This window comes from Papaver somniferum, chromosome 6 (genome assembly GCF_003573695.1).
Source record: "Papaver somniferum cultivar HN1 chromosome 6, ASM357369v1, whole genome shotgun sequence".
Taxonomy (NCBI): domain Eukaryota; kingdom Viridiplantae; phylum Streptophyta; class Magnoliopsida; order Ranunculales; family Papaveraceae; genus Papaver; species Papaver somniferum.
The window spans coordinates 13,878,093-13,893,284 of NC_039363.1; the positions used below are offsets into that span (position 1 = coordinate 13,878,093).

A 15,192-nucleotide genomic window follows, 5' to 3' on the forward strand; every position below is an offset into this window, starting at 1 on the left:
AGACAACTCAACGGAAGGTGTCAGTGACTATGTCCTCTTTGGAGATAGCTTAATTATCGACCTATATAATTGAGGGCTCTTAAGGGAGGGTGGCCCTGAATAAGGGTGAGGTAAAAGAAGATGTTCGTACGCAAAGTGAAGAAGTAAGAAGACTGCTGCTGGTTATGTTCACATCACAAAAGGTGGTGATTGTTAGGTTTTGTTCCATTAAGTTCTAGAATATTCCAGAACGGGTCAGAAACATTATTTGGGTATTATTTCCCAAGTTATGTGGTTTCCTAGTTGAGTTGGTTATCTATTTTAGGTAGAAAACTAACCTAGGAAGTTCTTGTGGAACAAGTTTGTGTCATCTATAAAAGGAGTCCTTAGGATCAGGGTTTAGATATCTTCTTCTTAGGGAAAAACAAACGTCTTTTTGTGAGAAAAGAAAAGCGCAGCTAGGTTTCCTATTGTGGGAGAGCTTTGAGTGACTAATTTTTGTGAGGAAATCTGTGTACGAGTTTTTCAAGGAATTAGTGAAATATTTTTTTTGTCGAACCGTTCTTGTCTCTTATTAGTTTTCTATATTGTGTTTAATCGCTAGAACATCTTACTCGAGACGAACGTGTAGTAGTGTTTCTATCTTAGAGGAAATATCTACTGAATCCTACATTATAAACAAGTCGTGTTTGAAGTGGATTGTAAAATGTTGTGAAATCACTGAATAGTGATAAATTACAAATTCACTGGTTCAATCATATCCTTCTTATTTTTATTAAAGAACAATTTTTAAATAATAGTTTTTGGTTTTGTAAGTCAGTTCAAAGGTTAGGAAACAATGTTGCTCATAATCTAGTAAAAAATGCCAGAGAAGAAGTAATCTAGGCCTAGAAAAATAAATCTCCCACGTTGAATGGTGAGGAAATCCTCGCTTCCTATTGACCGAAATAGGTCTTTTTTGACTTTTGTGAAACGAGGGTTTTGGTGAGGACACTTGCCAACGTATCATTGGTTTAAAAAGAATAGGAAAAAGATTAAAAAAAAATGAAACCAAATTAAATTTGGAATTCATGAAGTGACAATATTTATGTGAGGACACTTGGCAACCGTATGATTGGTTTAGAAATTACAAACCTAAAAGGAAAACCTAACTTACCGTGTTTGGAATTTTATGGAAGTCTAAATTCAAATTCAATTTGGAAATCGAATAATTACTATATTAGGACTACTTTTTTCAAATGAATATATAAAGGGAAAAAAATCCATATATTTTTTGCAAAAATAAAATTAAAATAAATAAATAAATTTGCACATAACCTACACCTATTTAATGTATTTTCCCCGCCACGTCAAATCAAAAATACATTTCCACGGGATGGGGCAAAGCCCTGCGCACACCAAATCGAAAATGCATTTCCACTTGGCGGGGCGAAGCTACGCGCACTTCAAGTTCAAAGGAAAAAAATAAATAAAATCTGCGTATATTTTCCACCTATTTAATGTATTTTCCCTACACACCAAATCAAAAATACATCTCCACGGGGAGGGGCGAAGCCCACGCACACCAAATCAAAAATGCATCGCTACGGGTTGGCGAAACCCCGCGCACACCAAATCATACATCGTCAAGGGGCGGGGAAAAGACCCGCGCACACCAAATCAAAAATACATCGCCACATACGGACGAAGCCCTGCGCACACCATGTTAAAAAAAATATGCCCGGTGCGTAGCACGAGCACAAATCTAGTATCCTTTTATTATGAAAATAACTATCCTGCCGGCATTGTTAAATGGACAGAGAAAGGTTATTTAATTTTCAATAAGAATTAATCAATAAAGTTTCTTTAGTATCAAAAAAAAAGAAAAAACTTGAAGTTGTTTCTTTTAGAACCATCATTTGGGGCATACAAACTTATTATGCCATCGAATGGTATATTATAAGGGGTCTCCTTATGATTCTAAGTTACTATAATACCCTGCATAGTTTAAATTACATTAATTCCCTTCCACTAAATTAAATTCTAATTCTAAAACTCTCCCACTAATTAACCCATCCCCTAATTAACTATCCCACTTAATTAACCCCATTAATCAACGGTTACCCATTAATTAACCGTTACTTAATTATTTTATTTTTTTAAAACTAAAAATTTTCAAAATCAAAAACTCTTTCTCCTCCCCCCTTCTTCTCCAAAAATCAGAACCGAACTACCCTCTCTTATTTTTCGATTCATTTCTCGATTAAACCCATATATGGCACCTCGTGTTAAACGATGCCCTAGAAATACGATGCTGAATCCTGGTGTTGCTTCTGTAGCATCTCAATCTAGGGTTTTTGGAAAAGATGGAGATGAAGAGGATAATGGATTGATTGGTGTTGGAGAGCGACAAATAGATCCTGATTCTATAAAATTGCATATAGAAAGGTATTTCCCACAAACCCATTGGTTGGTTTTTCGTATTTCGTTGATTTCATGACATGTAATCAATGATTCCTCTAGATTTTGGTAGTTCCCGAGTAGTGCTCGGCTCAAATTTAGCAGCCGAACTTAAATTTTTTTCTACATACGAAGAACATTTCGGCTGCAAACATGTAATATTTTGAATATCGAATGAGCCGAACTTGAGTGTTCGGCTCATAATTTTTTTTATGCTAATCAGCCGAACTTGGATACGATTACTTAATAATCCATCTTACACTGTTAGACACATTGTTCGGCTCATTCGACAAAAATTGAATGTGCCGAACTTGACTCTGTGTATGGCTAATATCTTCCTATAAACTTGTCCATTTATAGATGACTTATCACATTGTTTAGTAGAATCATATTTATTTATTTTGGAAAATTAATTAAGGTGTATCATTTGTTTTAGCACCCATTCGGGAAAATTCAAAGAGAAGCTTAAAAGAAAAACAATGGAAGTGATTACTTCTAATTCAAAAACTCCCAAACCTCGAGGTGGTGGCACCAAAAACATGCATGCAGGAAAAAGGGGAAATGACACATGTGGATGTTTGCCCGTAGAACAAGAGGATGATAATGATGAAAATAAAGGTGTAAAATGAGGTGATGGTGAAGATTGTGATGGAAGGGGAGGAGAGGATGATGAATATGGTGGCGATCGCGAACCTCTAACTTGATTTTTCTTCTCAAAATTAATGCACGTTGTTTTAGAGCTTTGGATGTATTTTTTATGATGAAGATAATATGAATGATAAAATGTGGTGTAAAGAGATCATAAAAATTGAAAGATCTCTTCTTGAGGATTTTCTTATATAGAGATCTCAAAGTTAGGCTTTAGAATCCTTCCGAAACCGTTTCTCCTTGAGATAAAAGTCAATTTTGCGTCCAAACATGTCCCAGAACAGTGTCAGGTTCGGCTAATACCTTGCCAACCTTTCCCGGCCGAACCTGATAAGTGAAATTTATCCTAGGTGGTTGTCAGGTTCGGCTGACTCAATTAGATTACTTTTAAGCCGAACTTATCTCTGTAAACACTTCGAAAATCTTGATTTTTAGGCTCCAGGTTCGGCTGACTCGTGATGATGAGTTATTAGCCGAACTTATCTCTGTACACTCAAGTTTTTAGATTTTATTTTGGCCATAACTTCTTGGTCCTATGTCGGAATGGCCTCATTCTTTTTGCGTTGTTTTCGTCTTTTCATTCTCTTGAAGGCGACGATAATATCTCATTTATTTGAATGAGTTTAATTTGGACCTTGATGCCTCCATTAGTAGACTTCACTATCGTTTGGGGTTAGGTTCAACTCATTCGCAGTACTATTTGAAAGCCGATCTTTAAAGTTCGGCTCATTCGTGTTTGACTTGAAAAGTCGAACGACTTGTCATACATGTGTTCGGCTTATTGGGGATTAAAATTATAAGCCGAATTGTTCTTATTTATCAAGGTTCAACATACAAATTATCTGCCGAACCCAACTCTGTTGCGCCGATCTACATAAAAAAATCAAATTTTTTGGTGAATTCAAGCTACAAAACGGGCATTAAACAACGTCTACAACCATACCTATGTATTATTAGCATTGGGTTCCTCGTCCATGTACTCATCTTCGAGATTTGGCTCCAAAAAGTCATCATCTTGAGCTTGAGAAAAAAGTTGAGTTTGAGATTGAGTTTGGGTAAAATCATTTTCATAATCCAACAAATAAGCCATCTCCGGATCTCCATCGTAATTGATATGTATTTTCTTAGGTTTACGTGATGAAGATTCACCTTCCGCACTCGAATTTGGATCACACATCTATCAACAATCACAAATATCTCAAAAAAAATAAAAAAAATTTGTACTCCTCCACTTCTTCTTCTTCTTTCTCTAAAATGACTCAGTAACTCTCTTTATAAATAAAATTATTATCATAAATTAACACTAACCTAACTACAAACATTAACAACTAATTAATCAAATTAACACTAATCATTCAAGGGTATTTTCGTATTCATGAAAGTAGGTTGGATAAGGGATACCCTAAAACACTATTTCCTACCTGTTTTTGTCTTATTCAATATGCCCCAAAATTTTCATGTATGCCCCAAATGATGGTTTTTCTTTTAACTCTCATGTCAATCAAGACTTATTCGGGTAAATAAAAGATATTTGCCTTAAGGCTCAAATTGTGTCTGGTGAGACGTAGCCCAAAATCCAAATATGTTTTATGGTGTGCCAGAAATTCCAAATCTTTGCAGGAGCATGAATCCTTCTGACATTCAAACTTCTTCTTACATACATAAGTAAAAAAAAATCCACCACACATGTGCACCCTTGCATACCCAAAGCTGCTGCTTTCGTCACAGATTCATGTTAATGGAGAAGAGCGTCATGGTCAAGAAGAATATCAACCTTGGGTTAAGCACAATATCATCTGCTCAGTACTATTGCTAATACTACTATTACCAGAAAGTGTAAACCACCTACGCAATGAGATGAACCAGAGAAGAATTCCAACATTCACCTGACCGGTGCAACTAGGGGACTCCAATCATAGCAAGAGATTATGTTACAAGTTCCAGGTATCGTTAATGGAAGTTCAGATTGGAATTTTTGTACAATTTTTTTGCTTACACCATTTAAACATTTGCTTTCTTTAAATCTGTATTATTATATATAAATCGAATTAATTGATAATCCATGGTTTATTACACCAATTAAACATTCAGAAGATTCATACATATTCTCTTTAGTAAAACAAAAATTAAAATCCTAATTTAGATAACAAATATACTGAATATATCAATTAAGAAAAAAAAATTCCTTAATCTCAAAATCCAATTAAACATAAATCAATCAAGAAACATGAAAATTATTAAACAGCAGCTAAATTGAAATCACCAAAATCAAGTTGAGAAGCAATTTCTTGAAGTTGTTTCTTAACACTCATATCAATCAATTTAGACCCAGAATTCCCATACCTGATTGTAAACCCAGCAACAAGAGAAGGATCAATCACAGTCTTAATCCTGACATTCTTAGAATTTGTCAATCTCTGTACTCCCTTAGCAATCTGTGCTAAATGATTAGCTTCCAGCTTCACAACAGATGTAACAACAGCCAATTCAGTATCAGTCATGGCATTAAAAACCAACTCAAATTCTTTCACAACATCTCTAATCAAATCAATTCTCTTCACATCAACTAATATATTCAAGAAATTAATAGTAGTTGTTTTCAGGTTTGATGATTTTGCAATCTCATCAATTAATTGGTATTTCTTCTCAACAGAAACTGTTGGATTCACAAAGAAATCATAAACTTCTGGTGATGCGAAAATCTTCTCAATCTTTTCAATGTCTTGTTGTGTGGCTTCTAATGTTCCATTTGAGCTTGCTGATTGTGCTAAGGCCGTTGCATATCTACTTGCTGCTGTGTCCAACATTGTTGCACCACCATGGTTGTTGCTGATTTTGTTCTTCTTTGAGAGTTTTATGCTCAGTTTTGGGAGTCTGAGACCTGTGGATGAGAGTTTGCTGGAGACCTGAGTTCTGGCAAATACTCTGTTTGATGATGAGGAGGTGGTGGGGAATTTGGATTGGAATGCAACTGGGGATTGTTGCAGAGCTGCCATTTTTTTTGTGTTTTGGGGGAGAAACAAGGAAATGTTTGTGATTTAGGTTTTGCTTGGTGGTGCTGTGAGTGATTTTGGAATGGTATAGCAGAAAAGGGATATTGGTGAGGATGAAGGGTTGTGATGTTTTTGAGATCTGTGATTGATGGTGGAGATTAGGTGGATTATCTTGTATTTTTGAATGGATGGTAACAAGAATCTTATCTGGAGAAAGAGGAGTTAGCTGTTGCCACGTGGAATCTATTTGGAATGACGTGGATACATATATTATTACACTGGAGATTTATGAGTATTTTGTTTCCGTTTGATGTAAAAACTGTCAAATCCGAAACCTTGTACGACGACAGTGAGTGAACTTTAAGCACCAAAATCCTAATTCCGTCATGTTTTCGAAGCACCCATCACCTAAATTATCAAAGCTTAAGAAGGATCACGAGGAAACAACAAAAACTCCTGCTCGAAGTCTAGGTTTCAAGGTTGGGATGTTGCAACGGCTAAGACCAACCAATTGGAGTTCACTCGATGATCTCTCCTTTCTAGGGGCAAATGCCGTTGGAGAGGACACTGATGAGACTGCTGCAGGTTCTTCTTGCATCTAAAATTGATTAACTAAATTTCTCTGTAAACAATTGAACCAAAATCTGATCTCCTTGAAAAGCTCTCAAGAAACAAAAATAATCACAAATATAATTTCAGTTCAATTGTCAGAGCCTCCTCTCTCGAAAGTAAGTCAAACTCACCTGGTGAACAAAGTAACAAACACACAGAGCCATCACTGAACAGGAATATGTACCCTCACTTGACTATGCTGAAATGAAGAATTTTGCGTATTTCAGAACATATTTCGTTTTACCAATCCTACTACACGGAGTCGGCAGCGCACTTTGAATCTTCAATATCGATTAAGCAGATACCATGCCTCTGACAAGAACCATTTAAATAAGGAGAGACTAATAAACAAATGACATAGTACGAGAATCTGAAATATTGATCTAAGTTGCCCATCTTCTTTACATGGATAAAACTAGGCAACATTCAACCCCAAAACATCCAAGTTTCACAAACATATATACTAAAACAGATTATGTCTGGAAAATCTGTTGCCATCACCACATGGAAACTAAGATACGATTGAAAAATCTGTTGCCAGGACCTACTCAAAGTTTATGCGTTTTCACGGCTTGGCATATATGGCTAGCACGGAATGCAAGGATTTACAAGCAGAAACCTTGCCAGGACCTACTCAAAGTTTATGCGTTTTCACGGCTTGGCATATATGGCTAGCACGGAATGCAAGGATTTACAAGCAGAAACCACAAACCCCACAACAAACTTTTCAAATCACAGTGGTAACTGTTGGACGAATTTCAATGGGCCCACAATCATCCTGCCTCCTCCATGGCAGCCTGCCTATCAATGCCAAGAACAAAAGCCAAGACCAACTACAACTACTATCTTCATCGGATGGACTACACTGGATAAAAAATCAATATGGACGGAGCAGCAAAAGGTAACCCGGGAATGGAAGGAGCAGGAATCATAATATCATATGCAGGAACTCTGAAGGCAATGTACTGAAAGCGATGGCGGCACATCTAGGGATAACAACAGCCATTTTAGCGGAAACATGGGGATTACTGCTAGCAGCAAGAATGGCAGTTCAACATCAGTGGCCCAAGGTTTAGTTTGAAGTTGACTCACAATCACTAGTCACTCTAATGCAATCATAAGGACCCAAACCTTGGTACCTACAGAACATGCTAGACAAAGTTAAAACACTCATGATCAGCATTCCCAACAACAAGCTAACACATACTCTGAGAGAGGCAAATCAGGCAGCGGACAAGCTAGCAAATCGAGTGGTTACAAAACAGCTACAGAATCCAACATCGCCATCAACACACAGCTGGGAACTCACTATATCAAATGACATGAATGCTTTTACTTTTCCACGATTCCAAAAAAAAAACAAAAAATGAAGAAAAGAAAAAAAGGCAAACTCGCCTGACAACTGACAAACAAAGTAACTAACACGCGGAGCCATCACTCAACAGGAATATGTACGGCCACTTGATTATGCTGAAATGAAGAATTTTGTGAAATTCAGATTTCATTTTACCAATCCATAATACCCTGTCATCTTAACATTTAAGACAACGATACTATATGGAGTGGAATCTTCAAATACAGATTACGCAGATATCATGCCACTGACAAGAACCATTAAAATAAGGAGAGACTAATAAACTTGTGTATGACGAGAATCCGAAATATTGATCTAACTTACCAATCTTCATTACATAGATCAAATTAGACAAAATTCAACCCCGTAACATCGAAGTTTCACAAACTGATAAATTAAAACAGATGATGTTTAAATGATCTGTATTCTGTTGCCATCACCACATGGAAAGTAAGACATGATTGACTTGAGATGTACAACCCTAAACATTCTTGACAACCATTCTCCTAATCCCTACTATACAATCTATTATATTATACCTCTTGCATTTCCTCACATCATATACATGAAATCCATTCTGCATTTACTCCTACGACTGCTGCTAATGCTAACACAGCTCAATGGACGTCTCCTAATCTAGGCTTTGTGAAGCTAAATTTGAGTTATTGATCTAAGTAACCAATTTTGTTTACATAGATTAAACTGGACAGCATGCAAGGCCATAACAACAAAGTTTTATGCTTCAAAAAAAAGAAAAAAGTTTCAGAAACTGATATATCAATAAACCCAGGTAAATGTTTCTCAACATACTCACCACCTATCTACTTATCATATCAGACTGGCAGGGAACACATAAATTAGAATAAGAAGGATTCACAACTAGTCAAATACATCAACAAAAGCAAACCGTGACTAAGTCACTCATAAATCACTCGCAAATCATAATAGTTCATAGGTGTAAGATAAATAGTAACTAAGACAAAACCCAAGAAAGAGTTAGAACATATACTCAACTGTGAAGTAAGCTAATCAAACATCAGCAAGTGATTCGGTATAGACATGAGATATATCGAGATGACTCATTGGAAAATTGCAAATTTCCTTGAAGCTCTTTTTCTTGAGATCATAAGAGAGAATCCTGCCGTCAGTTAAATGTATCAACGCTTTCAACTCATCCACAACCAGCATTACATGGAAACTCTGGTCAGGATACAAACCATCAATCGAATAGTAATTTTTTAATTCATCAAGGTTGACACGATATTTTAGTTTCCACCCAACATAATTAATCTCCATCTCGAAGATGTCCCAGCAATGAAGCAATTTCTGATCACTTAGAATAAGCTGCATATAACCCATCCACTCTCCAAAATATATTATATGTTCATCGCTCATTTCATCACTAAACGGTAATGTTATTAGTACTTGTCGATCAATATTAAAAGAAGAAGAAGTATTATCGCCCAAGTTAATCCAATTCAAATAACCATCCCAAAAAACACCCGGACACTTATAGAAGTGGACAGAATTAGGAAAATAATATCTAGCTTCGCAGATTCTCCAAGAATTTGTTGCCGAAGAGTAGATTGCAATCCGATAACTATCATCAATTTTACCAATAGAGATAACCTCATAATTAAGTGATTTCAGTGGATCGAAAACTAGACTAATGCTAAGACAAGAAAAGACCGGATCTGGGGGAATGATTCTGTAATATTTGGTTGAGAGATTGTAGATATAATAAGATGAACCTCCACCATACTCACAGCACAAAAAGAGCCCATTACAAGAATGTTCCATCACTAATGGTTTATGATCTTGGGATTCAAAAATGATACTACGATTAATGGTTATTCTTTCATTGAGTAAAACTGAATCATAATTCACGTTACCGTAAAGAGTGTTGAGGGAAAGAAATCCAGGTTTTGAATGTTTATTACGAATATAATGATTCTTAATGAAACATGGACTAGAGATAAGTGATAACCATTGTTTTGATACAGATTTAGAAACAAGAAGTGATTTTACTGGTAAGCACAATAGAATTTGATTCAGAAAATCAATATTGTAAAGTACTCGTATTAAAGATGATGATGATGATGAATTTTCATCAATACCTGAAATCTGCATCGCTTCCATACGCATCTCAGCACAACCAAACCTCCGCTTGGAGAAAGAAGAAGGGAATTTTGGGATTAGGTTAGGGTTTTTGGATTTGCAAAATCCCCAAAATTTCTTTTGTTGGGATTGAGAACCTTTTGTTATCCGTCGACTGTCGTTGGGTATTTGTTCGCACCAAAGCCCAGCACCCTATGGGTAAGGCAAGCCCCTTACCATATAAGTAGAATTTGGTGAAGAGAAAATTAGGCTAAGGCCCAACCCATGGATAACCTATAATATGAGGCCCTTAATTAAAAGAAGTTTAAATCTAGACCCCGAGTTATTAAAAGACATCCATGCCCTTTTATACATTGTCAAGCCCAAAATTAAATAAAATTCAAATTTAAGCCCAAAATTATTAAGTCTAGGCCCAAATTATTAAAATACAGTGTGAATGTGTAAAAAGAAGTTACACATGCATATAGCATGTGTATCCAGAAGTTACACATCCTTATGCCATGTGTAATGCAAAGTTACACATCAAAAAATAGACATCAAAGAGAACGCATACAAAAAAAAAATACATGTATTACTTTAATATTCATTTACAATAATTTCTTAGCATGTGTAACTAGAAGTTACACACGCATCTGTCTAGTGTAATTGAGAGTTACACATGCGTCTATCTAGTGTAATTGAGAGTTACACATGCGTCTGTCTAGTGTAATTGAGGGTTACACATGCGTCTATCTAGTGTGATTGAGGGTTACACATGCGTCTGACTTGTGTATTCTGCGTCAATTTCAGTTCCAATGAGACCTAAAATATAACAAAAGCAATTAGTTTTTATAAGATTAAGTGAAAAACAATGTATATTCAATTTCACATACATCTGAGTAGTGAAACTAGCAGTTACCGACGCAACTGACTAGTGAAACTAAACAGTTCAAATCAAAGAAAATGATACAAGGATCATAGATCGAAGCAACAATTCTAAAATCAGATCAAAATTCAAAGTAAAATCGAACTTATTAGGTATCAGAAGTTGTCACTGAACTTTCCAGAACTTGATTTTGGTTAAAACATAATGAGAATTCAACAGGACTGCAAATATAGATGAGAAACTTATCTTTTTCTTTCGATAAGATGTTGAATCCTCAAGTTTTCTTCGAGTTTCATCAAGTGAATCTCCATTCTTCGTTATTTGCAGAGCAGTGGAGAGAGCAGTGGAGAGAAAAAAGAAAACCGAAAATGAAACCTATGCCTAGTTTTATTGCATTTATATACTAAAGGGTATTCTTGGTATTATAAAAACTATTTTAAATAAAACTTTTATTAACAGGCCCGGAATTCTAAAGTTTTGGGCCTAGAAATATCAAAATGTGAAAGAATGGAGTTGACAATGAATGATCCATTTAATGGGGCTTCTCTATATTGAACCCATATAGTAAGGGGTTCTAGTATTTTTCACTTTGGTGAAACCGGGTTAATCCAGAATCTTTTATGAGAATTATTGCTAGTTGGTCCACATACCCATATAGGAGTTATCATATAGTCCAGCGGGAGAAACCTTTTAACCGCTGGTCCAAAAAGGTTTTGAAATATAAAATTACTTGATTTTCCTCACTAATGAATCATCTTCTTTATCTTTTCAGACGAAAATCAAAATTGATCGCCAGAAAAACAGATCCAATGAAACGATCAACAAAAAATGATCGAAATCATCAAACAAAAGTAAGAAAAAACATAGATCCAGTAAAATCATTAACGAATGTGACGATAATCATTGAGAAAAATCCCAAAAAGATTAAAATTAAAAGAGCAGTAAGAGAAGAAATTAGTAGAAGAAGAAAATAGTATTCCTGCACCAGCAACAAAAAGAAGAAGAAGAAGAAGAGTTTTTCAAGAACGTTCTTGATCTTGACAGGACTATGAGAGTAATCAAAGTAACAGGGAAGGACACAGCAAGCTTAGACACATTTACACTCAACTGAGTGCAGACTCAGATTCAATTTTTATTTCTTATCCTCTCTTCAACAATCATTGAGTCTTAAATACTGAAGGAAACTCTAACAAAATAAACTTAGATTATTACAACCCTACACATGTGTGCATCTCACACAGCAGTAATTTCAAATTAAAGCAGATAACGGTAAAAAAAGGGATTGGTTAAAAGATCGCTAAGGTTTAAGATAGGCGATTAAAAGCTAAGGGCAACCCAACTGGGGGACACGACAATACCCTCTTCTTCAGACAATCTTTGTCCTCAAAGATTGAACTTGGTAAAGTGAGCAGTGACATTAGCAACATCCACCCATGTGTGACCATTGGGTTAAGACTTAAGGTACCATGGAACCTTGTCTAAAATCCTGGCGAAAATTCAGAGCTGCAACAGGGTTGAGCACAATCTCACCTTCTACATCAGTCAAGGGTAGTGTAGGGGCAGTGGTGGCAGACAAACCAATCTTTTTGTTTAACTGTGAGATATAAAACACGGGGTGTATTTTGGATGCAACAGGTAGAGCCAATCTGTAGCTACCTTACCAATTCGATGTGTCACTTGAAATGGTCCATAGTAACGGGCCGAGAGTTTAAGATTGCTCCTAATAGCTATAGAGGATTGTCTGTAAGGTTCCAGCTTGAGAAAGACTTAGTCGCCTACCTCAAAGGACCTATCAGTTCTCTTCTTGTCATCAAAAATCCTCATCCTCTCTTGATTCTTGGATAATGTCTCTTTTAGGATGTCAAGCATAGCTGATCTCTCCTTCAAGTAATCTTCAACAGCTAATACTGAAGAAGTGACCTCCATTGGAAAAGCCATGTGTGTGTGTGTGTGGGGTGTGTGTGTGTGTGTGTGTGGGGGGGGGGGGGGGGGGGGGGGAGGGGGGGGGGGATGGATATAGCCATTTAATGCAGTAAAAGGGGTCATCTTCAAACTTGAGTGGTAATTGGTGTTATACCACCACTCAGTAAGTGATATCCATTTGCTCCAGTGCTTTGGCATGTGACCTGACATACATCTTAAGTATCCTTCTAATTATGCATTTACCCTTTCAGTTTGACCATCTGACTGTGGGTGGTAAGCAGTGCTCATATGCAGCCTTGTGCCCAAAGATTAAAAAGTTCTTGCCAGAAATTTCCAGTGAAAACCTTGTCTCTATCAGAGACAATTGAAGCAAGTAGGCCACGCATCTTTAATATGTGATGCATAAACTTTTGAGCCACAGTTATAGCAGTGTATGGATGAGTTAGGGAAATGAAATGTGCATATTTTGTAAACCTATCAACAATTACCATGATAACATCTTTTTTGTTGGATTGAGGAAGACTTTCAATAAAGTCCATGGAAATGTGTTGCCAAGATTGAGAAGGGATTGGTAATGGTTGGAGGATTCCAGGTGAGTGAACATGTTCTACCGTGTTTCTCTGGAAAGTGTCACAATGGCTGACAAACATGGTGGTATCTTTTTTTAAGGCCTTTACAGTAAAAGTAGCTCTTTTCCCTTTGATAACTGCCTTGAATCCCTGAGTGACCACCTATTGCAGAGGAGTGAATGGGTTCTAGTAGCTTCTTTCTTAACTGATGGCCTTCACCAACATAGATTCTGCCATTGTATCTAATGAAGCTCTCATTGTATGAGTAGTGTGGAACAACAGTTGGGTTGAGTAAGAGCTGAGGTATTAATGCAGTGGTTGTTGGGTCATTTTCATAGCTTTGAATGACTTCTTCTGCCCAAATAGGTGCAGAAAGTGTAACATAATTGTATCTAACTGAGTGCTCATCTGAATGAAGCCTTGAAAGTTCCTCTGCAACCTTGTTGTCAATGCCCTTCTTATATTGTATGGTGTAATCAAATCCCATAAGCTTTATGATCCATCTTTGTTGCAAGACAGTGGTGATATTTTGTTCCATGAAGTATTTAATGCTTTGTTGATATGTGTTGATGAAGAAGTGGTGGTATAAGACGTAATGTCTCCATCTTGTAACTGTCACGACCACTACTAACAACTCCTTTTCATAAGTAGACATCCCAAGATTCTTTGGGCCCAAGGGCTTGCTGAAGAAAGCTATAGCTTTACCATCTTGCATAAGTATAGCTCCAACACCATGAGAACAAGCATCTGACTCCACTACAAAGGGTTTTGAAAAATCTAGTAAGGCCAGAACTGGTGTAGTGCACATAGCATTTTTAAGGGAATTAAATGCATATAATGCTAATGGGGACCAATGGAATGAATTCTTCTTTAGCAAGTCAGTGAGAGGCTTGCAAATAGTGCCATATCCTCTTACAAATTTCCTATAACAGACAGTAAGGCCCAAGAACCCTCTAAGTTGCTTCAAATTGGTTGGAATTGGCCAATCTTGCATGCATTTAATCTTCGCAAGGTCAGCTGCAACCTCTTGAGCAGTAATGATATGACCTAAGTATTGTAAACAGGATAGGGCAAAAGTACATTCAGAAAATTTGGCAAATAATTGATGTTGTCTTAAGAGAGTAAGAATTGTAGAAAGGTGACGAAGATGGTCTTGAAGATTGACACTATAAATGAGAATATCATCAAAGAAGACATAGATGAATTTTCTGAGATGAGGACTAAAAACAGAATTCATTAAAACTTGAAATGTAGCAGGGGCATTAGTTAAGCCAACTGACATTACTTTGAATTCATAATGTCCATGGTGTATCCTAAATGCAGTTTTATGGATATCAGCTTCATGGACTCTGATTTTGTTAGAACATTGCTCGGTTGAACCCACCAAGCGTTGGTATGTCAAGTTTGGTTGTCATATTTTAGTGAATCAAAACTCATGTTAAGAGTCGCTTGATTATGTACTAGAGTTAAACTTCGTATAGGTTAGCTTGAAAGCATTAGGATATGAGACATTACAAGTATTGAGAAGTCTTGAAGATGTGAAGAAGCAAGGAGCTACAACGACAACAATCATCCTTCCAATTGAGGTTAGTGATATTTGACTTGAACTGTTTCATTCCTTAACGTATCTTTCAAGTCGTGTATATTAAAAACATAATTGCGAAGCATATATGAACTCTAGATAGACATACT

At 36.4% G+C, this 15,192-nt stretch overlaps 2 protein-coding genes across 4 annotated transcripts; both read right to left on the reverse strand.

The window, feature by feature from the left end:
- Positions 1-5,098: 5,098 nt before the first annotated feature.
- On the reverse strand, positions 5,099-6,147 carry LOC113286978 (ATP synthase delta chain, chloroplastic-like). The gene has a single exon (XM_026535633.1). It carries the CDS (start codon positions 6,060-6,062, stop codon positions 5,304-5,306), a length of 759 nt encoding a protein of 252 aa, XP_026391418.1. The 5' UTR covers positions 6,063-6,147; the 3' UTR covers positions 5,099-5,303.
- A 132-nt stretch (positions 6,148-6,279) lies between these two features.
- On the reverse strand, positions 6,280-10,266 carry LOC113286977 (F-box protein At5g07610-like). Of its 3 annotated transcripts, XR_003329627.1 has the most exons (3): positions 9,040-10,266; positions 7,302-7,810; positions 7,003-7,215 (listed from the first exon to the last, which is right to left on the reverse strand). XR_003329627.1 is itself a non-coding variant. In XM_026535632.1 (2 exons), exon 1 carries the CDS (start codon positions 10,168-10,170, stop codon positions 9,055-9,057), a length of 1,116 nt encoding a protein of 371 aa, XP_026391417.1. In that variant the 5' UTR covers positions 10,171-10,266; the 3' UTR covers positions 6,280-6,983; positions 9,040-9,054. The 3 variants fall into 3 exon arrangements, 2 of the variants coding, with proteins under 2 accessions (XP_026391417.1, XP_026391416.1); XM_026535632.1 differs by lacking the exons at positions 7,003-7,215; positions 7,302-7,810 and adding an exon at positions 6,280-6,983; XM_026535631.1 differs by having other exon boundaries at positions 7,002-7,810.
- Positions 10,267-15,192: the final 4,926 nt, after the last annotated feature.

What these genes read in the sequence shown, in the direction of transcription:
- LOC113286977 (XM_026535632.1), bottom strand. Translation starts at nt 10,170, where the DNA reads ATGCGTATGGAAGCGATGCAGATTTCAGGTATTGATGAAAATTCATCA.
- LOC113286978 (XM_026535633.1), bottom strand. Translation starts at nt 6,062, where the DNA reads ATGGCAGCTCTGCAACAATCCCCAGTTGCATTCCAATCCAAATTCCCC.